General features: G+C 46.2%; 1 protein-coding gene across 2 annotated transcripts in view; it reads right to left on the bottom strand.

The window, feature by feature from the left end:
• The window catches only part of LOC115602973 (splicing factor 3B subunit 3), a 34937-nt gene extending 16047 nt beyond the window's left edge, over positions 1 to 18890 (bottom strand). The window contains exons 1-14 of one of the 2 annotated variants that reach the window (XM_030474451.1): positions 18543 to 18890; positions 18078 to 18190; positions 17320 to 17646; positions 15981 to 16153; positions 15277 to 15418; positions 14059 to 14171; positions 13153 to 13290; positions 11837 to 11940; positions 10478 to 10643; positions 7945 to 8040; positions 7365 to 7437; positions 1498 to 1649; positions 927 to 1082; positions 360 to 515 (exon numbers count right to left, since the gene is read on the bottom strand). In XM_030474451.1, coding sequence (XP_030330311.1) covers positions 360 to 515; positions 927 to 1082; positions 1498 to 1649; positions 7365 to 7437; positions 7945 to 8040; positions 10478 to 10643; positions 11837 to 11940; positions 13153 to 13290; positions 14059 to 14171; positions 15277 to 15418; positions 15981 to 16153; positions 17320 to 17646; positions 18078 to 18147 — 1866 coding nt within the window. In that variant the 5' untranslated portion in view covers positions 18148 to 18190; positions 18543 to 18890. The remainder of the gene's footprint in view (positions 1 to 359; positions 516 to 926; positions 1083 to 1497; positions 1650 to 7364; positions 7438 to 7944; positions 8041 to 10477; positions 10644 to 11836; positions 11941 to 13152; positions 13291 to 14058; positions 14172 to 15276; positions 15419 to 15980; positions 16154 to 17319; positions 17647 to 18077; positions 18191 to 18542) is intronic. The other variant, XM_030474452.1, reaches the window with a different exon arrangement.
• Between the last annotated feature and the right edge of the window lie 8684 nt (positions 18891 to 27574).

Raw genomic sequence — 27574 nt, 5'->3', positions numbered from 1 at the left:
CTTCCTCCCGGCTTCCCCTCCTCCCTGGCAAAGCATGAGACTGAGAAAGTCCTTGCTCGGAATAAAAATTACTTAGCAACAACTAAAAACATCAGTGTTATCAGCGTTGTTCCCAGGCTCAAAGTTAAAAAACACGGCACTGCACAGGCTACTAAGAAGGAGAAAAATGACTGCTACTGCTGATCCCAGGACAGATGAGGAGCCATGCTTCCTCCCACAGAAAAGCCACATAAACTATTCATTCCTGGTCATCCACCTGAATATGAAGAGACAGCTCAGATGGATGTAGCCCACCTCTGGAATACCCCTTCTCAACATTTCAAGCCAATGGAAGAGGCAGCAACAGCACAGCTACTCACCGAAGGGTCAAGGGAAATAATTCTGACAGTGTTGTCCACCAGCCCAACAGCAAGGAACCGGGAGCGCTGCTCCCCAGGAGGAACATTGGCCAGGCTCATACAAACGACATCGGCGGACATCTCCTTTCTCTCTGTGTACTCATTCAACTGTCCTGACTGAGAAAGAAAGACACAAAAGAGACTTATTGACTACCCAATGGGGCAAACCAGCACCAAAATGTCTCTCCACACCTTCCCCCCCTGCTTTAAGACAGTGCTTCAGATTTTCTGTATTTTTTTAAAAACCATTTATTTACAGCATTATTTCAGCTACAGTTGGAAGAGCCAGAACAACAATAGGATAAGTACACAATTTCCAGCCTCGCTTATGAACTTCAGAGACTTTAATTAGCCATTAAGTTATCTCAGATAGACACAGTCCAGCTCTGCAGGACTTTTATCTACCCATTCAAGAAGGATGCTTCACTACCGAATCCTTGTCTGCAGGTCTGATCAAGGATCAGTCTCTGGCATGTCCTGTACTCCACCTTGCTCTTCCAAACTCATTCACCACAGTAACACACATACCGGGTCCATCTCGAAGTAAACCAGTTCTCCTCCAGTCAGTGCTATCACAACTTGTCTCTGGTTCACAGCACATTTTACAATGGTTTTCTTCCCTGGTGTCTTCCATTCATTTACTCTCTTATCTGCTCGGATGTGCCGGATCCCGTCTGGATAAACCTGAAAGAAAAAAAAAAGCTCACAGCAATTCTGTATTTACCACCCTTCACAACTCCCATCTCATTGGTGGTTCTGACACAGAAAAGCCAAAGGCAAGCACCGCTCCTGGCAGTGGTGATCTACTAGCTATGCAATAGGCTTAACTAGCACGAAGCCACTTGCCAGCTAGAAGCATTGCATCTTTGAGCTACAGCAAGGAACTACTGGGCACACAACAAAGGAGATTAGGACCATCTTCATCTGGTCCAGTTTCACTTAGCAGGATGTAAAAAGGGAAAGGAAACAAATCAAGTGTCATTCTTTGCCAATCCACACCTTTAGACATGACATGTTGCACTACTGTAGAAGCCACAGCCGTGCATCAAGCAGAGAGTGGCAGACATAAGCAGACACGTCAGAAGCAGCTTTCCATTACCTGTACCAAAGCATCATCACCAAGAAGAGAGCAGGACAAGGTGGGTGTAGTACCCAGGAATCCCGAGTCAGTCACTTCTTCTACAGTCTCTCCGATAGACAGCACCAGTGTGGCATTTACAAAGGACACAATGATATAGGCATCAAATTCATCTGGTCAAGGGAGACAGGGAAAAAAGGGTGCCGATTAAATAAATGCAAGGCTTCCCAACAAAATTAGCAGCCTGACAGATGTCCAGCAGTTACTCCGAATTCCTGTGGTAATTACATCTGCTGGCAGTATTGTGCAAGTTCATTCTAGGACACACTGTCTGAAAGCCAGCCACTGCTAGAATCCAAACAATGCAAGACTGAACCAGGGATCAAATGATGATCTAGATACAGAGTCAATTCAACATACTCTGGATTCTGGCAAGCAAGACTCCAGCCTACTTTTTTCAAAGACAGCACAAGGTCTAGAAGCCTTTAAGACATTCACCCCACCAGGAGCTGAATCCAAATTTAACACCCAACAAAGTCAAATGAAATACCCCAATAATGTGAACACATGGAACTCATCTGCAGAAACCACACCATGGATGCTGCAAACAGGAGGTTACAGGACCTCATATCTATCCAGTATCCACATAATAAAAGGCTGCAGAGAATGAGTCAGGTGCAGTGCAGCAGAGGAGCTCAGGGTTAGCCTGCTCTACCCTCATCCAGAAGCTCAGCTAGCTTATGTTCATCACACAGCCACCTGTAGTCTCCTGGGATGAGAAACAATTATGTTTTTAAGATAGAGCAGACACTGACCTTTACTTCTACTGGAACAAGTGACAGTATTACAACTACTATCTCCAGTACTGGCTTCTCCCAAGAGGGACAGCTTGAGAGAGTCCAGGAGCTTGCATGTGGAAGAGCTATGCTAATTAAAATAGTTGTAAGAGCACATTTGGAAATAGGGAAACTTTGTGGGAAACAAGGGTAGTAGGACTGGGTAAAGGGAATGCCCTGGTTTACTGCTGTCCATTTTGATTCTGCAGAAGGTGATAGGCATTAAAGAGGGGTAGAGGAGAGGCATTAAAACAGAATATCAAAAGCAACAGAAACAATGAAGTCTGTTGGGAAATGGAGACAGGAGCCTCAGTGGAGAAGACTGCCTCAGAGAAGCAACTCCACTTCTGCTGCTGTTGGCATGCAAGTGCTATTTCTTAAAAAGAAAAAATTCCCCATTTTAACCCAATTCAACCCAAAGCTCAGACTTATGCACCACAGCACAAGACAATTAGCAGAGGTGAGGGTATAAGAGAGCTGTCACAGTTTTTGCTCGAGGAGAGTTTCTCCATAATTTGTAAATGTAGGAGACATGGAGAAGGGCTAATGACTCTCTAAGTAGAGAAAGAAAATAGAAAACTCTCACTAGGTTGAATATAGGATGCCAGCAAACACCATACACTAGCTTAAAGAAGCAGAACTGGGTCAACTGAAACAAATGCTCCAGGAACTGATCCTTTTCTTATCCACCCTGTTTAGAGGGAGACGCTGCCAAACCTGCTGCATCACAAACAGAAAGGTCTTACATACAGTTGAAAATATGCAAGTGAAAAAAAACAAACCCCACATCATTCTTCTTTCAAACATCTGGTATACAGACCACAGCTCTGATCAAACTGAAGAGCTTTGTACCATTAAAGCAATTCTAACAGCAGTCTGTGGCATAAACCTCCAACATGCTCCTGAAGCTCACAAATAGGAGCAGGTCCCACTTGTGGAAATGAGAACACAAGAACTGAACCTGCACATAGAAACCAGTCAGTAACTACTTAAACACTCAGCTTAACAGGAGAATTTCTCTAACATTAACAGCCAATGGCAAGAGTTCAGCAAGACGTGCACTGTTACACACTAGTTATTTTCTACACTAAATAGCAGCTGCTCCTACAAACCTGCATGATTTTTTCAACACCAGAAGTCTACAAGAATTCCTTGATTGCTTTAAACAAAGGTTCTAGCAGTTCACAGGCTAAGCATTTAATTCATAAATATCCTGTAGATAGGATGTTCTAAAAATTCGATTTCAAAAACCATCGCTGCTTTCCAAACTTCTTGAGAGCTTCTGTCTTTCCCCCCAGGGGCTGTCATTCTCATGATAAACCACCATGACCCAGGTGGAGGCTTAACCATGTGATTTGGAGCAGGACAAAGAACTTCCATTTGAAAGCAAAACAGATTCCCTTAGTCTTATTCTAAATGAAAACTCATTCCTACCTCTTGATACTTTTTATGGTTATATCAGAGCATGCCTTCAAGTCTGTGTCAATAACAGTGACAAGTGCATTTTTGCTTGAAGTCCAGTAGTGTTGCTTAATGCCTCTTGGCTGGAGCTTTTGAAATAAAGGGTTTGATTAACCAGAATTAAGTCAGTGAATAAGACTCATTCATCTAGATTCAAACAATGCAATTTTAGTTTAGAAAATATAGCAGCCTACTTGAGATTAAGAGGACTAAATCCCTGCGACACACTAAGAAGTATTCTCAGTTAGAAAAAGATCTATAGATTTTAACATGAAAAGATAGCTACTTAGCTCTGCACAATCCCAAGCATAACAACAGGCTCCCCAGAGCTCTGAACAGACAGACATTATTTTGTATGCAGATGCAAGACTTCAGAGATGCTTATTACTGTTCTAATTGCTCCAGTTAGCTCCTTTCAGCGAGTAACAGAGACATTTTAATGACTCTGGAGAGGCACAGCTGGACTCATTTTTCTATGCATTCATTACAAGTTTTCTGCAGCTTCAGGCACATGTCACGATCAGTTATGAAAATATCACATTTCAGTCCACCAACTCTATCCTACTTTTTTTTGTTAATTGTCATGGATTCAAGTTGAGTTAGTCCATAAGAATTCCATTCCTATACACCAGCCCATGCCCAATAGAGTTTTTCATGCTCTGCAGCATCTGAATTTGAACCGATACAAATGCAGACACCACTAGTTCAGATTTGTTCAGTGAACAAACAGATGAGCAGTGACAAAGTTCAGGATTATTCTCACTTAAAAGATACCGATGGGATGACAGTACATTTTCCTGGGCTTCTGTTGACTACTGCGTGGAGACTCTGCACCTGGGAGTCACTGCACATTGGTTTTCAGGCAAGAGCACCAGGTAGGGAATGCAGGTGGTCAGGTCTCAGCTTGCACCTATCTCCACAGCAAAGCACCCAGGCATCTAGCTTCCCAGACCTCGATATTCAACTGCAAGAAGGTTTGATCCAAAACCCGTCTGCTTCTGTCTGATGGGCAGATGCATCCCATAACCACAGAGTATTCCCATGCCAGGAATACCTATAGGTGCTTCAAGCATATGTGATCATTTTCTCTTGGAGGTCTGTACAAAACAGCTTGGAGCCAACCCTCAGTCTAGACGGGAGCTGAAAACACCCCTGAAAAGCACACCTCTGATTTTACAAGGACTGGCCATTCTGCAGAGACACAGCCAATTATCTTGTTCTCCCAAAGACTGGAAGATGGGAGTTGCTTTCTACTCCTCAGCTACTGAACTACAAAGGCAACAATCTCCAACTACACAACAGCTTCTAGAAGTCATTTACTGAAAAGCTTAGCGTAAAAGTAGCCCCACAATTTTGGGATTCTCTGTGGTTAACCTGTGGGGCAGTACAGTAGCCCCTAGCAGTGAGTACACACGTGTGGTGATCAGCACCTCCACCACCAGCCACCTGTGGAAGAGGAAAAAAGACACCACAACAAAAAAACCCCACAGAGGCCTTGCAGCAGACACTGTGGCAGCAAGGCAGAGTCAGGCAACCTGGCACTGCAAACTGAACACTCAAAAACCAGCACCTGGGCAGCTTCAAGATTAGGTACATGTTTGAAAAGGTTCTGCAGGCTTTCTGATTAAAACCCAGTCAAATCATTCCTGAATTCAAAGAGATGTAACTTGGCAATCGGTGTCATGTAACTTTAAACTGTATTCAAAAAGTAGCATGGTTCATAACAGCTACAGCTTCCAGCCTTCTGAAATCATGAAGATCATCTCCATGCTGCGGCCTGGAGAATTTGCAAGGAGGAAAAAAGAGGAGACAGTGAGACTGGTCTGTTTTATGTAGGTTAACAATGGTGCTCCATCTCCTGAAAAGTCAAAGTCATCCTCTGGAACCTCAAGAGGAAAGGTTTTCAAACTGCAAGGTGATGTCAGAAGCCTCCATCTCTCAGAGGGAGCAAATGTTACCAACTCCTTCTCCAGAAAGCAGGAGCAAAGGTTTGTCTCTAACAAACTGGAATGCCTCTTTTAAGAAAAGCACATTACTTTTAACATGAACTTTCCCTCTGACCCTTTTATTTCTGAGGAATATGAAGGCACTTTGTGCTCAAAGTTCCTTCCATGCTGCTTAGGCAGTACATGAGTCTCAGAATCCTAGAACGGTTTGGGTTGGAAGGGACCTTAAAGCTCATCCAGTTCCAACCCCCTGCCACGGGCAGGGACACCTTCCACTAGAGCAGGTTGCTCCAAGCCCCTGTGTCCAACCTGGCCTTGAACACTGCCAGGGATGGGGCAGCCACAGCTTCTCTGGGCACCCTGTGCCAGCGCCTCACCACCCTCACAGGGAAGAGCTTCCTGAGATCTCATCTCAATCTCCCCTCTCTCAGTTTAAAGCCATTCCCCCTTGTCCTGTCCCTACAGGCCCTTATCAAAAGTCCCTCTCCAGCTTTCTTGTAGCCCCTTTAGGCACTGGAAGCTGCTCTAAGGTCTCCCCAGGGCCTTCTCCAGGCTGAACAAGCCTAGTGCTCTCAGCCTGTCTCCATAGGAGCATCTTTCTAGCCCTCCTCTGGACTTGCTCGAGCAGCTCCACATGAGCACAGGAAATGATGGCAAGGTAAATCCCACAGCAATGTTTGAAATTCCCACAGGGTTACTGGCTTCCCTGGAAGACACACTACTCTGCGATTGCTTAAAAACAAGATACCATGTCACCACAGCAGGCTACCAGCTCCACTGCAACAACCTGGCGTTTCTCTATCCAGTGCATAAACAGTAAATATTTGTGATATTTATACAAAGCACTGTCCAGAAAATAATCACCAAGACTGTCAGCACCCAGAATAGACTCATTTCAGGGGTTTTGTGTGTTTCTGAGGAACTCTGTTCTCACTCTCGAGAGAAAGGCAGGACAAGCGATTGTATTTCCTCTTGTACTTTAGTAAGGCAAACCCATTATTTCAAATCAGGAAAAAAACCCCAACCAAACCCAAACCCGCAATCCAGTATATTCTGCCAATTTCAAATCTTGACTTTCCTGGAATCAGCAGCATTCTATACACTGCTGGGTTTTTGAATAGGGAGCATGTCCTAGCCCAAATAGACTGTTTTCTTTGCAGATATGCATACAGGGAAGTAATAAAATACAGACACTGTTGCTGATTTATCTTCTTTGTTCCGTAATTTGTATCCCATTCTCTCACAAAGAACTGATTACTGTAGTTGTCAACATGCATATAATAGAGAGCATGCTCCAATAAAAAGCATTATCATTGCCTGCTGATGTCAGAGCAAGAATTTATGGGAAGCAGGAAAGGATGAGGAGGTCAGCAGCTTCAGGCTGCAAACGTACAGCTGACACAGCAGATTGGGTGATGGATGCAGCTGCAGGCAGGTACTACTTTGTCAGAGGGAAGCATGACAATTCTAGGGGACCAGAGTATGGCTTCTAAGTACAAAGAGGTGGTTGCTGATTCAAAACCCAACTTTTGGGGATGGCACACAACCACCATGCAGCACCTTTCCTATCTCCTTGGACAGAACAACAACAAAACACACCAAAAAACATTATCACCTCCTTGTGCTTTAGGAAAATACTGCATACCTTCAACATGTCTCCTCACTGTCCACACAGCATTGGGGTTACCAGGCAGCTCTGAGACGGCCATTTCGGATACCTAGGAGTAAACAGGAAGAAGATTCTTCAGCAAACAGATGTTTAGACTTAACTACAGTAAGTCACCAAACCACCAGCAGCTTTTAAGCTTTCCCACAATGTGGTAGGAAAGCTAATAATTCCTAATTCTGAAGTTCTCTCCCCATGCCAGATGTGCTACTGGGTAGAATACATTCAGCACTGATACAGCAACATCAGAGCTTTAAAACAAGGTCACCCACCCCCAGCAAAGAGAGAAGCAGCAGCAGCTGGCAGAGACACCAGAATGTTCTGACTCAATACACTCAAATATTAGAAGAGACAAAATGCAAATGGTTGGAGTCAACTGAACAAAAATCCTCCAAGACTTTAAGAGTAAATAGTACAACCCTTCTACTTCCAAGAAGCAAGAAAGTTGCTCTCCAGACCATGGCAAAAGGATAATTCCTTCATTTCAGCACCCTTATTTCAAGCATTTTCTTAATGTTCTCACCTCTCAAGCCGTTCTTCTGAAGTGCTGAAGTCTTACCTCAAGTCCATGTCTTAGAACTCTAAGAGATGACCGGGGACCCCGACCACAAGCCACATACAACTGTGGTGTGTCTTCATTGGCCAAATCTGCTATCTGCGTGGAGAAACAGTGTCAAACAATAAGCACAGGAAGAGAAACTTAAACTATATATGCCACACTACTGCTTTAAGAAGGTTTTTTTTCAAACACTGAAAAAAGTGAAGATGCCATAGGGTGTACCATCTGCTGCCCTGAAATAATGTCAGATTTAACCGAACTCCCTGCTGTCCTGGGTTCAGCTGTAACAGTTGTTTTTCTCCTTCTTAGTAGCTGGTGCAGTGCTGTGTTTTCAACTTTAGTCTAGGAACAACATTGATAACACACCGATGTTTTTAGTTGTTGCCAAGTAATGCTTACTTCAATCAAGGACTTTCTCAGTCTCATGCTCTACCCACCAAGGCAAGCACCATGTACTTACCCTGATGGAAGCAACCACCGGCTGGCTGGAAACATACGCTGTGTCCCACGCCACTGCCCGGAACACTATCCTGGGCCTTGAGAAACAAGTCTTGTGGCGACACGGCACCCCAGAGAGAATTGAGTCAGACAATAGGACTCATTTCTGGAACAACCTTATAGACACTTGGGCCAAAGAGCATGGCATTGAGTGGGTATATCACATCCCCTACCATGCACCAGCCTCTGGGAAAACCGAACGGTACAATGGGCTGTTAAAAACTACCCTGAGAGCAATGGGTGGTGGGACTTTCAAACACTGGGATACACATTTACCAAAAGCCACCTGGTTGGTCAACACCAGGGGATCTGCCAACAGGGCTGGCCCAGCCCAATCAGAACTTTCACGTACTGTAGAGGGGGATAAAGTTCCTGTGGTGCACATAAAGAATTTGTTGGGGAAGACAGTCTGGGTTATTCCTGCTTCAGGTAAAGGCAAACCCACTCGTGGGGTTGCTTTTGCTCAGGGACCTGGATATACTTGGTGGGTAATGCGGGAAGATGGGGAAATCCGATGTGTACCTCAAGGGGATTTAATTTTGGGGGAAAACAGCCAATGAACTCAATTATATGCTGTTGCCTGCTATATAACACTTCTATAGCCCATCAGCTAGATGCCCATCTCCACAACTCCGGGCTTTGAAAAGAAGGTACATGCTGTCATAATCATCAGTGGAAAAGTCATGGGAAAAGCCAGCAGCAGCAGAACTGTCCTCAGGTCACCATCGACTGACCCTGACTTCCCTCTGATCATCACCCCAACAAAGAATGAACTCTGATGAAACCAGATGAGGTCAACGGTGACCAGACGAGTTCAGCCGTGTCATCAGCAGGCAACAACCCAACACTACACACCGTCCCTCCTGCCCTGAAAGACTATTACAAGAGATGGAGCCTGACATCATGGACTGGATGAATTCAGCAACTTTATAGGGATGGTCCATGGACTAAGGAATTATATCTCTCTTTGCGTGTGGGTGTATATGAATATATATGAGACAAAAAGCGACAGTATATTGAAAAATATGGGATCTGAGCATGATGTGAATGGTATGGAATAAGGGGTGGATACTGTCCTGGGTTCAGCTGTAACAGCTGTTTTTCTCCTTCTTAGTAGCTGGTGCAGTGCTGTGTTTTTGACTTTAGTCTGAGAACAACGCTGATAACAGATCGATGTTTTTAGTTGTTGCTAAGTAATCTTACTCTGATCAAGGACTTGTTCAGTCTCATGCTCTGCCAGTGAGGAGGGGCACAAGAAGCTGGGAGGAAGCAGAGACAGGACACCTGACCCAAACTAGCCAAAGGGGTATTCCATACCACAGAATGTCATGCCCAGTATAGAAACTGGGGGGAGTTACCCGGAAGGCCAGATCACTGCTCGGGTCAGGCTGGGTATCCGTCAGCAGGTGGTGAGCAATTGTATTGGGCATCACTCATGTTTATTCTTTTCTTTTCCTTTTCCCCTTTTAGTTTTATATTACCTCCCCTTGTTATTCCCCTTATCATTATCATTATTATTGGTGGTAGCAGTAGTGGTTTTGTATTATACCTTAGTTACTGGTCTGCTCTTATCTCAACCCGTGGGAGTTACATTCTTTCAATTGTCCTCCCCATCCCTCTGGCAGCGGGGGGAGGAAGAAGTGGGGGAGTGAGCAAGCAGCTGCATGGTTCTGAGTTACCAGCTGGGCTTAAACCACAACACCAGTCAAGCAGAGAACTGGCCTGATGGCCAGCAGAGGTGCAGCACAGGACTGCTGCTGACACCCTGTGTCCAGATATATACTCATCACCTCAGGAATCAAAAGCCTGCCAGGCTAGGTACTAGTCTTAGGCAGTTGCCTAAGAATTTAGGAGGCTTGCTTTTCTATCAGCATTTACTATAGGGCAGTATTTCTGGAAACCTAGGATCATGTAGCTTTGGTGACTCTGCTTACACACAAATACTCTGAAGAAAAACGTCATGCATGTATGATCAACTCCTCTGCAAATGACAAAGACTTAAGTGGTGAATGGGAGCTTGCCGATGACAACATACCTGACAACACAGAATAGGAGACAAACTGTCTAACTCATCCACCAGCACCAGGTTCTTGAGAGGTCGTGGCTGAAAAAAGAACGTATCTCCTTCCTCTAGAGGCATGGCAGAAGAAAACTCTGGCTCCTCATCATCATCACCCAGGTGAGCTATCTGGTACAGGTAGCTTGAGACAGAGAACAAGAGCAACAACATATTCAATGTTCAGTGTAGCCTTCTCCAAGTAAGGTATAGACAGATATTCAGGCAGCAGAGAGAAATCCTTCCTGAAATTATGCAGCTATTGAAATTTAGTCTTAAGGATTGTCTCGGTGACACAATATCTAAAGGGAATCAGAGGCTTGCAAAAATTCTTATATGTTAGAGCCAAAGCAGCAACCAACAGCTGAGGCCAAAAGCAAGGCCAATGGCTAAGACTGCAACTCTGCAGTTATCTTTTTTACTGGAATACTCTCACCTCACTATTTTAAACTGCATTCCCTATTCCATTTTATGAACTTAAATATCACAATAATCAAGTTAAATTTCAGAGGGAATGGGGGGGGGGGGGGGGGAAACGGGACACGACAAAACAAAAAACCACCCAAGATATAGACTGATTTACTTCCTGTTTTTAATAAAACTCAAATGACTATGGCTTCAAGAGCTTTGTTTATACAACCCAGTTCAGTCACTCCAGTAAACTGGCTGGAGCTCCCTCAGGTGGCTGACTGCAGATATAGTCGGGGGGGGGGGGGGAAGAGAAAAAAAAAAACCAAAAAAAACCCCAAAAAAAAAACCCCCGAAAAAACCAAAACAAAACCCCAACCAAAACCAAGTACACATCTCCATTCCTGTGAATCCCCCACTCAGACACTGTTAAACCATCTTCAAAGGTGTGCAAAATCTTTGAGCCTTTAGCATACTCTAGAACACCAAACTGAGAATTGAGAAAGCCCTCAAGTACACATCTGGTAAGGAAAGGACCACAGTTACTGATAACAAACCCTATCTACTTCTGAGTGGGCCACAACACACAAAAGTTCAATGAAGACTATCAAACTAAAATATAATTAATCTGGATATACAGTGGACCCCATACGGACTGCAAGTGCCCAATTCTTCCAAAACCTACTGCAACAGAACGTAATCTTTTGTTCTCTGCACTGCAATATCTAATTTGGGTTCAAATAAGAAAATCCCCCCGGTCATAGTCTAAACCAACTGCTCTGCTCAAGCCATGTGAACAGAGCATTCATGTACCCATTAAAACAGAGGTGGTGTCTTTCTACGCTCAGTAAATTCAAGGGCCAGTTTGCAGCCCTGAACGGAAACAGTCTGTTTCAGGGGAAAAATGCTGACATCAAATTGTTTACTCACTGGTTTCCAAATTCAGATGCCACAAAGAGAAACCCCGTTTTCAGCACACACATGGCAGCAGCAACAGGAACAGTGTCAAAGTACTTCAGCCGAATCTCTGTTACCTGAAAGCAGAGGAAGATGTGACTGTACTAGAAAAGGGCTAGAGTTGTACATGTGTGATTTAATTAAAAAAGCTGCTTAGCTATCCTCTGCAAAGAAAGGAAGCAGGAGAGTGGGCCAGGCTTAAACACATCAGTAGTTTGGGGCAACAAGTTATGAATCACAAAATCCAGCAGCCAATTTTGAACACAGAAGTCAGGCTGCCTGTTTTATTCAGACTTTCAGCTTTGGTAACACTGAATCAGTTTGGAGAAAAAAAACAAAAACCAAAAAACCCCACACCAAACACACAAACAAAACAAAACAAAATAAACCAACATGCAAACACACACACACGCAAACAAACAAAAAAAAAAAACCACACAAAAAAACCCCAAAAAAAAAAAAAAAAACCACCAGCTGCAAAATAGCAACTTGTCTAATAGAAAGAAGAAATTTGCTTCGCTGAACACCAGCCATTCCCCAACAGGTGAAGAAATAACTGTCTTGAACAAATTTCTACATTTCATATGGTCGCAGCAGCCCTTGGTGAAACTTCCAAGAATGATCTTAAGCCACTTAAAAATAGTACACAACCATCCCTTGTACCAAACTGACATGCTTAGATGAAGGAAGAACTAACATTCAACATTTACTCAAAAACCCCAACTGATTCACTGCAGCAGAGATCTTTTCATTGCAAAATACTAGGACAAGCAGCAGCAAGCCACTGCAAGCCTGTGATTTCAACTCACAGACCAGCTCTACCTCAATTTGCAAAAAAAAAGAAAAAAAAAAAAAAAAAACCACCACAAAAAAAACACCACACAGTTGCAGCATGTAAATATTCAATTAAGAGATGAAATAGAGAGCACCTACTGTGATCAAGAGAAACTAAGTCCCCCAGAACTAGTTTCTGGAATCCCCCCCCCAGCAGGTTCATGGACCACACTTTTGATCTTTTGAAGAGAGGACTACTTGCAGAACATCTAAAAATGTGCTGCAGAGTCACTTGGGCATAATTCTCACAGGATTTTGCAAACCTTGTGCTGTGTCTCTGTATGAGTGAACACCAATTACAACTGCAGGTGTAACTGTATTACAAATCACATAAACCACGTGCCATTACACAGCTAAACCCACAATAATAAATATTTATCACTTCAGAGAATCAAAATAAGTGACTAAGGGCTCTTCTCAATAAATGCTTTTGTTGCTCTTCACGCAATGCTTACCATGTCTTCATCAGTCTCCAGAGTAATTTTGAAGATATCTCCCTGCTCTGTCTGGGCCAGGAAGAAGAACATGGACTTGGTCTTATGTGTAGCAGAGCAAACAAAAATCATACCCCTCTCTGGGTCATCCAAGTCATTCTGTCAAGAAAAAAAGCAGAGATCATTGGTGGAACTACCTGGCAAGTGCAGATGTGATTTCACCAACTGAAGTACTTCCATTTCACAGGTGCCTTAAGAGCTGACAGCATGTGAGGAGGCTTTAAACACAAAGGACATCTCCTCCATTGCACCCATAGTCACCCTTGGTACATGTCTGCCTCAGAAGGAAACACATTTCTAAGACACTGTGCCAAAACATCACCCCTCCTATCCTATTTGCCCTCCCCTCCCCAGACAATTATCACATATCAAAGCCAAACATGGAGGAAAGGGCTGCAATCCACACACAGCCCTTTGTGAGCACCTGAACCTTGGCAGGTGTTCAAAGCACACAACAATTTGCAACGCCAAAGGTGGAGGAAGCAGCCTTAGATGCAACAGAGCAGCTGTCAAATTCACCTGTGCACACACAGCAACCACAACTCATCATTTCAAGTAATCCCATTGTACACTGACAGCACTGCCTGATCAGTCTTTGGAGTATCTCCAGCATAAATCTCAGAGACGAGACATGAACCAAGCTCATCACCTCAGACTATGCCCACCTCCATCTTCCCCTCCTGGGTAACATGCAGCCAGTAAGACAGGCGAGAGACTGACACACTTTTAACTCCTTTTCTCTACTTTAAAGCCTCCCTGACACCTTTAATCTCAAAAGGCAAATACCAAGCATTCACTGAGCACTGACAAAGATAACCTTAAAAAAAAAAAAAAAGAAAAAGGGGGTAGGAATCCCAAAATTCTCACCCGTCTCCTGGGAATTGGGCATCTGATATCAGGCTGGTCACCAAAGTTTTTGTAAGTAATATAGTTTTCAGAACAGATCAGCACCCCGCTAGGTCCATCAGAACCACCAGGAACTGAAACACACAGAAGAAATATTATGAGAAAAGCCTTTACCACAGATCTGAGTTGTTGCCTGCAGAATACTTTTGGTTTTCTTTAAAGCAACATAGCTTCCAGTGCCCTCCATCACCCTACATAACAAATCTGCTCTTATTGAAGGGGAAGACAAAAGACCGAGTACAGCTGCCTGTGTTGGCATGACAAGAGGGCAGATGGAGCTAGGGGACCAGGAAGGAGAAAAAGGATGCAGCTTCAGAGAAGTGGCTTATCCTTGTCTAGAAAGCCACACCACACCCAAAATACCACATTAGCAACTTGTCAGTTAAACACAACCCTGGGGTTACTGGCATGCTTGCTGGGAGGGGGGGGGGGGAATAAATAAATAAATAAATAAATAAAAATATCCACCAGATGGTTTCCTGACATATCTTTCATTATTAAGAGTACTTTTTTAAAATGCTTCTATTGAGATGCCAGCATAACAAAAGATATCCTCAAGACAGTGGTAGTGGTCAGATCCAGCCCAGTATCGGATGTCCAACAGCTGCCTACAGAAGATGCAACAACAGGGCAAGCACACAAGAATGCTCAACTAGCTTAGCTTCCCTTGTGCTTGGAGAGGAACCTGTAGTGGTTCAGTGGTTTCCCAGGCTGAAGGCATTAGGCTGGCTTTGTATCCAATCCTTGTAAGCAGATCCTTGTAAGTCCATGGATTCATCTACTGCCTTTCAAATGACTATTAACTGATGGAATCCTGTGTGAGAGTAAAAGAGCACCCACACATTACCTAAAAATACATGCTTTCTCATCTGCTCCCAGCTACATGCAATCTAGTTAATATCTCTTAGCTTCAGAATCCAGAGAATATCCAGAATACATCTGAAAGAAGAGATGGGGAGCACTTTCACACCACAGCTGTATCTAGGAATTCTTGCACATTTCCATGTGTGAACCATCACTCATTACCTGACTCCAAGGTCAATTAATTTATACTAATAGTTCAGACTACCATTGACAAAACTCCCAAGATGTTCCCAAGATGTATTGATTCTGTTTCCCTGGAGAATGGGAACCAAGTAGATCCATGGGAAAATAACTTCATGGTGAAGTTGGCAGTACCTGTTATGAGGAAGTTGCCATGCTCTTCCAAGGGCTCACTGTATTTCCTAACAACATGGTTCAAACCCAAGTCCAGTTCATAAAATGTCAGTGTCTGTTGTGTGTTGGCTGCTGCTTCTCCTGTTGGATCATTGTCTGCTTCCTAAAACAGAACACATGAAAAGTACCTTTCAAGAAAGGTACTAAAGGAGGAGCAAAGCTGACACATGGGGAAACAGTTTTAGAATGAAACCCAAAAAGGTGGTGAGGCACTGGCACAGGTTGCCCAAGCAAGTGGTGAATGCTCCATCCCTGGCAGCGTTCAAGGCCAGGTTGGACAGAGCCTTGGATGACATGGTTTAGTGTAAGGTGTCCCTGCCCATGGCAGGGGGGTTGGAACTAGATGATCTTAAGGTCCTTTCCAACCCTAACCATTATATGATTATATAGGAAAAGATGACTTGCTGGAAGATGCACCATAAAAGGTGCAGAGGAAGAAAACATGCACATTTGCAGTTGAACAGCAAGAATTTAAGAAGAATCACGAAGAGAGAAGAGACTTGCCCATTCTGACTGAAGGCAAGACAAAAAGCAAGCTCGCAACAAATGCAAATTGTCTCAGACAGCAAAAGCAGCCAACATTCCCTGCCTCCACAGACAGATTAGGAACAGAAGAGGAATGACAAAGCTCAAAAGACAGCAAAGGGAGATCAAGTTCTTCTTGCCTCATAATCCATTTCCAGACAAGCAAACATTGGGTTTTCAAATCCCACGTCAACTCCCACCACGTGGTAGACCAAGGTATTTGCCTTGTGGGCTTCCAGCGGGGAGGAAATGGTGAGACGAGCAGCAGCATCTCTGTTCAAGATATACACCAGCTTCTGCTTTTCAATAGCACCTGCAAGGCAAGGACAACAGTGCCTGAAGCACAGCACCTGCTGATCAAATCTGACCATACCTGCAGTCCAGTATCAATACACGACCTTGCAAGAGAACGTCAGCATTACTTCTGCTGAAGCTCACCATCAGTATTTCTCTCTGTGCCCCAATTAACTTTGAATGTCTCATTTTAAGTATTTTGGGCTGCAAGCACAAATGCCAACTCCAGCTCTTTAAGGGCAAAACCTGACCCTTTGAACTATGTACATCTAGCCTAACAATCAATCTGCAATGGCTACAGACAGGTCTACTCACTCATTCCACCACACAAGAGATGACAGACTGCAGGGAAGGAAAACCAAATTGAAAGCAGCCAGATGTTCCACCGTTTAAAGCCACTTGGCAAGAAGACCTCTCCTCAGAAGTATTTTAACTAAGAAAATCCACTCCTGCACAATGCACAGTATCCACAACATAACAACCACTCAACTATCAACATGAATGGCACAACTGTGACTGTGCTACCTCCTCACCCATGAAAACAAGACTTGTTAGAAAGAAAACATTATTTGTTGATATTCCTGACATAAAAAGGCACTACTAAAGTACCTATCGCTACAAGCTCTCAGCATGTAGGAAAGCAGCATTGCACAAAGCTGGTTTTGGCAACTGAGGAAGTTCATGTACCAAGTCACTAAGACACCTTGTGACAAGTCTTATAAACCACCACACACACCCCCCCAAAAAAAAAAAAAAAAAAAAAAAATCATGTAAGTGTCCTACTGCTAAAGCTCAATGAGAAATTCATCTAGCTGTCTCCATAATACATCTCAGAGAAGAGACAGGAACTCATAACAGCATTTCAGGCTACAGGAACTGACTGACTACACAGTAGCAATGATGCATGCAACCCCAACTTCTCTCCCAGACATGACACTCTGAGGCTCTGGGCACCGCTAAGCAAGCTGGCCTCTTTCCAGCATTAGAAGTCATTTCTGCAATTCCATCAGCATCAAGGAACTATTCTGAACACCTGCATTCTCTCTGACACATCTCATAGCTTAACAAACTGCCTGAGAAACACTTCCAATTACACCTGGCAGAAACCCTCTCCAAAAGGGAGAAGTATCCACAAGACAGGAGGAAAAAAAGATAAGGTGAAACCAAGCTGACAGACTGACTTACTGATCATGACTGCACGGCCCTTTGGGTCTACAGCCAAGTACTGGCCTGGAACAATTCTGCGACATCCACTCTTGCCAAAGGTTTCCTGATGAATCTTCTCAAACACGTTCTTTGAGGGCTGGTACTCCAGAATAACAATGCGCCCCGAATCACTGCCTACGACAATATAGTCTTTGGTGCCACCTGTTAGCCTGAAGGCCATGAGGGAGCAAATAACTCCAAACACTTCCACAGTCAGCAGGGTGTGAACCTTCCCTGTGTTAGGATCAGGGCGCAGTAACTCCAGGATCTTGCCCCGGGAAACAACAATTTCTTGTTGTTTGGTTCCTAAAGAACCCAAAACATGACAAAGAGTTAGCAACAACACAGCAGAACATGCAATTTTAAGAAGCACTACAAGAAAGATGATAAAACGTCATGACTACTAAATACCAACAAGTTTTACAATTCCTATGGAGGAATTCAAAGCAACTTAACTACATTCAGTGCCGCTATTGTTTGAGCATCTTTTAACAGACCAGGAAAGGGGACAAAATACTAAATTAAATCTACGGCTAAGTGAGCCAAACTTCTCTTGATCCTTCCACAAGTTACAACAGCTCAAGAGCAAATGACAATATACCAGTTAAAAAAGAAAAAAAAGGCTACACTGAAGCAGACTAGCTTCAGCAACCAAACCAAATAAAACACAAACACCTTTTTTCCACTACAACCCAAAAAAGCTCAAGCCCAGATACGTGAAGGGAGGATAAATTTACCTGAGAAATTGCCATGGATAGCATAGCTAATGCCAGTGGCACGCTGCAACGTCAGGTTGTAGAGAAACATGTTGGCAACGGGTTCGTGCCACCTTATCGTAGCTCCACTGAGTCTGTAACAAGTAGACCAAAAATATATACTTTGCAAAGCCAAAGCCTTCCATAAGGCACAGAGAACCGCTGCCCCCCTGCTTGTTTGAGTATATCACCTCACACTGGAAGAGTGCCTGCCACCCAGCTGAAGTTATGTGGCATTTATTATGAAGCAAAAAGCTCTCCCAAAGAGGACCAGGCTACTGAGCTCCTTACTGCAGCATGCCTGAGCAGAACGTCCAGCTAATGACTTCTCTTGCGGTTTTAGTTGTCCAGAAACCAAACAAAATTAGGGAATAATCCCTCTAGGGGTGCCCTACGCCGTTACGCATCACTCATGTCGCCGTTTCATTTAACACGAGCCAAACCTACCCACAACGGTTTAGGGTGAGCGCCTGAGTCGATTCCGTGCCCCGGGGCTAACGCGGGAGGGAACGGCGGCTCCACACTGGCCGCAGGCCAGGGGATCCGGCCCTCACCGCCCCAAGCCTCACCGAGGCCCTCGCCGGGCCCACAAACCAGCACCGCCCTACACCCCGGGCGGGCTCCTGGAACCGGCCATGGATCCACCGGCCACAGGCCAAGCCCCAAGGGGCCCACGGCACTCGGGCCCGCAGCCGCTCCCCCAGCCAAAATAGGCGCGGCGAGACCATCCTTACCGTGCAGATGGAGACGGATAACAGCGGATGCTGATCCTACCCAAGCGAGCGCACCACCAAACCCCTCTACCATGAGTACCGCACCTGCGCGCTGCCCTCCCGCGCCTCTTCGACGGGGCTTTCCGCCAGGTCCGGCATGCGCGCGACGTGTAGCTGCCCGAAGCGGCGCCTGAATGATCGCGGGGCGATGGCAGCCGCTACCTGTACCAAAAGCCTCAAAAAAAAAAACAACCCTCAGACGCCTTCTTGTGTAGAGCAACTGGGCAGCGTGATCCTCCCGCGCTGCCAGGCGGATTCGAGCGGCCGAAAACGTTCAGGCACCGCCATCGGCAGCCCCGGCCGGGCCTCATGCGGCATCGACCGCGTCAGCTGCACCCTAAGATGGTGGCGGCTATGGCACTGGGCTTGAGGGGGAGGTGGGTGGCGTGGCCATTTCCGTCTCTCTCCATGGAGCAGATTCAATCGTTCACCGACATGGCGGAGCTGGAGGCTGCCTATAGCTGACTGTGTGAGGAGAAGGAGGTGGGGGGGGACACCCTTGGCGGCGATCGGTTGTGGTGGTGCCTCGCTGTCGGGGATGCCCCTGTCGTACGGATCTTTTTCAGAGGAGTCAAATACGGGCTCGACCGTCCCTCGGGCCTGGGGGGGGGGACGACGGTGTCGCCTCTGCAGAGTTGGTGCCCCCGAATCGTGAGCAGCCCCTGGGTTCGGGATCACCGTGCATTGAAAGCGCAGCCGGGGGGAGCTTGTGGGTTGTTTGGCTTAAAAGTTGTGTGATGAGGTTTGCAGAACCGATGCTTTCAAATGGCAAATCTAAAAATGTACAGGATTAAAACGAGAGATTAGGAAGGATTTAATTGTCATATGAGCTCTTGGAAGCACTGATGCCTTGCTAGTTGCATGTCCTTGACTCGTCTGTGTTAAGTGGCTGGCCTGGAGGAGAGCTGAAGTCATACAAGACTTCCTTCATCCTTTTTTTTTTAGAAAGTCGTGCAGGAAGAGCTGGATGCACTCCTGGAACAGCAAATCACTATAGAGAACAAGATGGTTGCACTTCATCGTGTACAGTTAGTGATCTCCACCCTCTCCCCTTCTTTCTACTGCTGCGCACTGCTCAGTACTTCCCTGCTTACTCTGTGACGTGAAAATTCATTTCAGTGTTGCGAGGGAAGCATACTCATTCTCAGAAAACATCAGACTTTAAACCAGTTTGTGGTAGGGAACAGTAGCTGGATCCTTATCCTTGAGCACCTGGTTCTTCTCAGCAGCACTAACAGAGGGATCTGTTGCACCCTCCCACAGACTGACCCATTTTGGCGTAGACTGAAGGTCTCACCCCAGAGATTGTCAGGTTTCAGCATCGATGCTTGGATCAGATGTTTTGTGTCAAGCCATTTACAGGTATGGACAAATTTTACTGCCTCTTCGTGGTGAGCTTGTGCATGCAGTCTGGAAAGCCATCTCAAGTGGCCTTATGTCCAATAGAAGCTTGGAGCACAAGTTTACAGACTTCATCTTCCCCTTCAGAAGCAGAGAATATCATAAAGCCTCAGTGGCTTGTTCATGCCCTGTCTGGTAGCAAGGCAGTCTGATTTTGATGCTTTGCTTCTGGAGGAGGGATATGAATTCAGAGATACTGTTGCTGACAGGAGCAATTGGGTTTGGAGGAAGAACCATCCTGCTGTTGTAGACCATCAGACTATTTAATGTTTGCATCTCATGTTCAATTTGCTTGTGTTCCAGCCCTAATTTGCAGCTCATCGAGGGGGATGCCCAGCAGTTGGCGGGGATGATCACCTTCACCTATAACCTGGCTGAGAACATCAGCAGTAAAGTCTGCCGGCACAACCTAGCCAAGGTAACTGGACTGAGGAGGTGTCTATAGGACTTGTCACCATCAAGCTATAATCTGTCTGCTCATGTGCTCACAGCACAATAGAGAAACGTGCTCTCTTCTTTAGTGGGCAGGTGGACGGGAAATGGCTTTGTTCTTTATTTTAGCGGTATCTAGTGTTGCTAGGTAACAGTACCTTGCTGGGCTCCTGGATATTGCAGGGTACAAGAGTAAACAATGTATATGCTATTCCATAGAGCAGCTGGTTCTCCAGCATTCCCTTCTGTCCATGCAGCTCCTGGTAGAATATGGTGAATAAGCTGAGGTTAGTCTTCATTAGAACTCTTTTATCGGTTATTGCAGTGCTGAAGACAGTGGAGTTGGTCATTGTCACCCAAGACTGGTCAGGAATCTGTGCTGTTATATTCTTTGTACAGATACAGGATAAGAGATGTCAAATCCCAGTGCTCAGCACAACTGCTCAAATCAAAACAGATAACGTGGTTTTATCTCTGGTCTCTGCCTGTGGAGTATGGCCTCTGAGTTCAATCTGAGCTTTGATAAATGCTGTTCCTCTCTTGGAGACATTGGTTTTATGACTTTTTAAGTAGTGTGGGGTTTCTGCTTACATAGTTGTTTATTGTGCAGAGAAGCATCGCTTCACTCTGTTTCTTTTTCCCCCCCACACTGTCTTCTCATAATTCCCTTTCCCTGCTCCAGCCTGCAGCAGGAAGCCTTACGTGTTGCCTTTCTTGCAGAATCAACTCTATCAGGCCATTCAGAGAGCTGACGACACCCTTGACCTGAAGTTCTGTGTGGATGGAGTTCAAACAACCCTGCAAAATGAAGATTATGAACAAGCAGCAGCTCATATCCATCGTTATCTGTCTCTGGACAAATCAGTGATTGAGCTCAGTCATCAGGGCAAGGAAGGTAAGTACTGTTTATGAGGCAAAGCTGACAAGTCACCTTTCCAGTAGATAACCAGAGGCTGCCTATTCCCATGGCAGATAGCCTCAGCCCAATAAACAAAGCAGAAGATCTAATGCTAGCCAAAGATCTTAGTACATTATAGAGTAACATAGAGATTAACAGTTTTGAAGCATTATTAGGTGTGAGAAATGTGCTCACCTTTAGAAAAATTTAACCGGGGACAAAGTCAGTGGAGCAAAGGTTTATTTACAGCGCTGGGTGCATGCCTTCATATCCTGCATGCACACTTGTGAGTACAAAGTTTCTTATAGTCAAGACATTTTACTAGTCCCACAGACAGGACTTAATTTACTTGGTAGAGACTTACAAGCCAAATTAAACATTGGAGTTAACTTTGAGTTAACTGAGGAAGATAAGGCAAAAATTCAACCCCAGGTATGGGTCAGAGAGGGGAACCGAGGAGGACTACAAATGGCACCAATTGAAATTAAAGTTAGAGAGAATAGCCGACCTGTAAAAGTGAAACAATATCCTATATCAATGGAAGGGAGAAGAGGACTGAGACCTGTAATTGAGGCATTACTAAAGGATGGGTTATTAGAACCCTGCATGTCTCCATATAATACTCCCATCTTGCCGGTCAAAAAGTCAGACGGGACGTACCGACTGGTTCAAGATTTGCGGGAGATAAACAAAATGGTACAAGTACGCCACCCAGTAGTATCGAACCCATATACCTTATTAAGTAAAATTCCACATGAACATGGGTGGTTCAGTGTGATAGATCTAAAAGATGCCTTCTGGGCTTGCCCCTTAGCCGTGGACAGTAGGGATTTATTTGCTTTTGAATGGGAAGATCCAGATACTGGAAGGAAGCAGCAGCTTCGATGGGCCTCTCTTCCCCAGGGGTTTACAGAATCTCCTAATTTATTTGGACAGGCTTTAGAAGGGGTACTAGAGCATTTTATAGTTCCACCAGGGATAAAAATCCTCCAGTATGTAGATGATTTATTAGTTTCAGGTAAGAAGGAAGCTAATGTCAGGGAAGTGTCCATACAACTGCTGAACTTTTTGGGGAACCAAGGACTGAGAGTATCAAAAACCAATTTACAATTTGTACAGAAGGAAGTGAAATATATGGGCCATTTAACTAGTGAGGGAAAGTGAAGAATCAATCCCGAACGGATCGCTGGAATTACATCTTTAATGCCGCCAAAAACTAAAAGTGAGGCAGCTATTGGGGTTGCTAGGGTATTGTCGATTATGGATTAATAAATATACCCAAATTCCTGTATGAAAAACTGGTTGGAGAAGAGCCTATTTGGTGGCAAGAAAATGGGAAGGAGCAATTTGAAAATTTGAAACAGAAGTTAATAACGGCTCCGGTTTTAGCACTGCCCTCCTTGGAAAAACTGTTTCATCTCTTTGTGAATGTGGAAGGGGGAATTGCGTATGGGGTATTGGCTCAGGAATGGGGGGGTCAGAAAAAGCCAATAGCTTACTTGTCGAAACTAATGGATCCAGTCTCACGAGGGTGGCCTACTTGTGTGCAGGCTGTAGCAGCCACAGCAATATTAGTAGAGGAAAGTCGGAAACCGACTTTTGGAGGAGCTCTCATTGTATCTACCCCCCATACCGTCAGAACAATTCTGAGCCAGAAGTCAGGTTGATGGTTAACCGACTCTCAAATCTTAAAATATGAGGCCATTTTAATGGAAAAAGATGACTTGGTGCTGGTAGTAGATAAGAATCTAAATCCCTCTCAGTTTTTGTATGGAAAAGAGGTAGAAGAGGAGACAGACCGTAATTGTCTGTATTTAATAGACTATCAGACCAAGACCAATTGCCGAGGTGAGTATCTCCAGAGAGGACGCCTTTAACACCGGAGCGGGGGGAAGCACAGCGTCCCGGAGCCTCAGTTCGGAGCGGCAAGAGCGACCGAGAGAGCCTCAAGTCCTCGACAGGACTTGCCCAGGAGCCGGCAGCTCAGCTCACGCGAGCAGCTGACTCACAGGGGGCGGTGCCAAGAGTGACGGCACCAGCCCTCAGTGGGTAAAAACCCACCCCAGGGAGCGCGGCGACCCGGAGCGCGGCGACCAGGGCGGGCAAACAGGGCGTGGCAGTTTGCGCGGCAGTTTGCGCAGGCAGGGCGAGCGGGCAGCGAGCGGGATGGTGAGCACTCGCCTCAGGAGCAGGGCCCGCTCTGGGAGCTCTGCCCCGGCGGTGGCCAGCGTAGGCACCCAGACAGAGCCGATGAGAGGGGAGGCTGCGGCGCAGACCTCGGAGTGTAGAAAGTGCCTCGACTGGTCTCGTGAGGCGGGGGTGCACGATGGACAGGGCTGCACTCGGTGCGCCCTGGTGGAGGTCCTCCTGCAGCAGGTGGCTGAGCTGCGGGAGGCTGTTGGAGAGCTAAAAGATGCCAGGGAAGCTGAGAGGAAGCTGGGCTGCTTGCTCCAGGCCCAAACTGTACAGGGGCTGCAAACGTCCGGCATTGCTCATATAGGAAAGAAGGAGGGCAGCAACCCAGGAAGCTGGGAATTAGTCACGAGAAAAACTAACAAAAAAAGGAGGAAGAGGACAATTAACGACAAGGGGCTTCCTCCTAAATCTGATGTCCCCACCCAGAACCGCTTCGCGGTTCTGCAGGGGGCTAATGAGAAAGCACCCACCACACCTAATGAGCACCCTGCTGATGCACCAGTAAAGAGGATCGCTACTGGTGCCTCCAGGAAAAAGAGGAGGGTCATAGTAGTAGGGGACTCTACTTTGAAAGGCACAGAGGCGCTCATCTGCCGGCCTGATCCAGTCTCAAGGGAGGTGTGTTGCCTGCCGGGGGCTCGGATCAGGGATGTTGCTGAGAGGCTGCCTGCTCTAGTAAGTCCTGCTGACTATTACCCCCTCCTAGTGGTCCATGTGGGTGCTAGAGATATAGATAGCAGTAGCCTGGAGAACATTAAGAAGGACTACAGAGCCCTGGGAGAGGTGGTTAGGGGCTCTGGAGCTCAGATAGTTTTTTCATCGATTCTCCAGGGCAAAGGGGAGGACCTTAAAAAAGCTAGGCGTGTCTGGCAGGTTAATAAATGGTTAGAATGCTGGTGCCATAGTCAGGGGTTTGGCTATTTAGAACATGGGGCTCCATTTGGGAGGCCAGATCTACTGGAGGCTGGTGGAGCTGGTCTGACAAAGAAGGGGAAGAGCTGTTTTGGTAGGAGGCTTGCCAGGCTGGTCAGGAAAGCTTTAAACTAGATGTGTTGGGGGAGGGGAGCATTGATCCATCCCAACACTCCTGGTCAGTTGCCAGCACCTGTAATAAGTGCTTGGAGCGATGTAGAGATGTTCCAGCAGCCCCAGCCATTGAGTCGGCTTCATTTGGAGCTCGGCTAAGGTGCCTCTATACAAATGCCCGTAGTATGGGGAACAAGCAAGAGGAATTAGAGATGTGTGCAAGGCTACAGGAATATGATGTCATTGGTATCACAGAAACATGGTGGGATGGCTCCTATGACTGGAGTGTCGGAATGGAAGGTTACAGGCTGTTTAGAAAAGACAGGCCAGGCAGACGGGGAGGGGGTGTTGCTATCTATGTCAGTGATAGGCTAGAGAGTATGGAACTCTGTCTGGGGACGGGTGATGAGGTAACAGAGTGTTTGTGGGTCAGGATCAAAGGGAAAACAGCAACGGGACATTACGGTGGGGATCTGTTACAGGCCGCCTGATCAAGAGGACTCTGTGGATGAAGCGCTCTACAGACAGATAGGAGCAGCCTCACGCTCGCAGGCCCTGGTCCTCATGGGGGACTTCAACCATCCTGACATCTGTTGGAGGGACGGTACGGCCCGGCACAAGCAATCCAGGAGGTTCCTCGATTGTGTGGAAGACAACTTCCTCTTTCAAGCAGTAGAGGAGCCGACGAGGAGAGGTGCCATGCTGGACCTTGTGCTCACCAACAGGGAGGGACTGGTTGGAAATGTAACGCTCCAGGGCAGCCTTGGCTGTAGTGATCACGAGATGGTTGAGTTTGAGATCCTCAGGACGGTGAGAAGAGCGTGCAGCAAGCTCACTGCCCTGGACTTCAAGAAAGCAGACTGGCCTCTTCAGGAACCTGCTTAGTAAGGTTCCATGGGATATAGTCCTAGAGGGCAGGGGGGCCCAAGACTGCTGGTCGGTATTCAAGGATCACCTGCTACGTGCTCAAGAGTGTTGCATCCCGACTAGAAGAAAGTGCAGCAGGAGGGCCAGGAGACCTCCATGGATGGACAAGGAGCTGCTGAGGAAACTTAGAGGGGAAAAAAGAAGCTTATAGAAGGTGGAAGCAAGGACAGGCGGCCTGGGAAGAATACAGGAGCATTGCCCGAGAAGCTAGGGACCAGGTTAGGAAAGCTAAGGCCCAGCTAGAATTAAGTTTGGCAAGGGATGTAAAAGATAACAGGAAAGGATTCTATAGATACGTAGCAAATAAAAGACAGACTAGGGACAATGTGGGCCCTCTCCAGAAGCTATCAGGAGAACTGGCTACCCTGGATTTGGAGAAGGCTGAGGTTCTTAATGACTTCTTTGCCTCAGTCTTCACCAGCAAATGCTCTGACCACACAACCCAAGTCTTGGAAAGCAAATGCAGGGACTGTGAGAATGAAGACCTTAGGCCCACTGTAGGAGAGGATCAGGTTCGAGACCATCTTAAGAACCTGAACGTGCACAAGTCCATGGGACCTGATGAAATCCATCCATGGGTCCTGAAGGAGCTGGCGAATGAAGTTGCTAAACCACTGTCCATCATATTCAAAAAATCCTGGCAGTCAGGTGAAGTTCCCGATGACTGGAAGAAGGGTAATATAACCCCCATTTTCAAGAAGGGGAAGGTGGAAGACCCGGGGAACTACAGACCAGTCAGTCTCACCTCTGTGCCTGGCAAAATCTTGGAACAGTTTCTCCTGGAAAACATGCTAAGGCACATGAAAAACAACAAGGTGGTTGGTGACAGCCAACATGGCTTCACTAAGGGGAAGTCCTGCCTGACCAATTTGGTGGCCTTCTATGATGGAGCCATGGAACTGATGGACAGCGGCAGAGCAGTTGATGTCATCTACCTGGACTTGTGCAAAGCATTCGACACTGTCCCACATGACATCCTTGTCTCTAAATTGGAGAGACATCAATTTGATAGATGGACCACTCGGTGGATAAAAAACTGGCTCGATGGCCGCACACAAAGAGTTGTGGTAAATGGCTCGATGTCCAGTTGGAAACCTGTAACGAGTGGTGTCCCTCAGGGATCGGTGTTGGGACCGGTCCTGTTCAACATCTTTGTCGGGGACATGGACAGTGGGATTGAGTGCGCCCTCAGCAAGTTTGCCGACGACACCAAGCTGTGTGGTTCGGTTGATACGCTGGAGGGAAGGGATGCCATCCAGAGGGACCTTGACACGCTTGTGAGGTGGGCCGATGGCAACCTTATGAAGTTTAACCAAGCCAAGTGCAAGGTCCTACACCTGGGTCGGGGCAACCCCAGGCACTGCTACAGGCTGGGCAGAGAAGAGATTCAGAGCAGCCCTGCAGAAAAGGACTTGGGAGTGTTGGTTGACGAGAAGCTTAACATGAGCCGGCAGTGTGCGCTTGCAGCCCAGAAAGCCAACCGTATCCTGGGCTGCATCAAAAGAAGCGTGACCAGCAGGTCGAAGGAGGTGATCCTGCCCCTCTACTCTGCTCTTGTGAGACCCACTTGGAGTACTGCGTACAGTTCTGGTGTCCTCAACATAAAAAGGACATGGAGCTGTTGGACCGAGTCCAGAGGAGGGCCACGAGGATGATAAGAGGGCTGGAGCACCTCCCGTATGAAGACAGGCTGAGAGAGTTGGGGCTGTTCAGCCTGGAGAAGAGAAGGCTGCGTGGTGACCTCATAGCAGCCTTCCAGTATCTGAAGGGGGTCTACAAGGATGCTGGGGAGGGACTCTTCATTAGGGACTGTAGTGGTAGGACAA

The sequence above is a fragment of the Strigops habroptila genome, unplaced genomic scaffold (genome assembly GCF_004027225.2).
Source record: "Strigops habroptila isolate Jane unplaced genomic scaffold, bStrHab1.2.pri NW_022045595.1_ctg1, whole genome shotgun sequence".
Taxonomy (NCBI): Eukaryota; Metazoa; Chordata; class Aves; order Psittaciformes; family Psittacidae; genus Strigops; species Strigops habroptila.
Note: the sequence above shows the minus strand (reverse complement) of the source record. Positions and strands in the feature narration are given on the sequence as shown.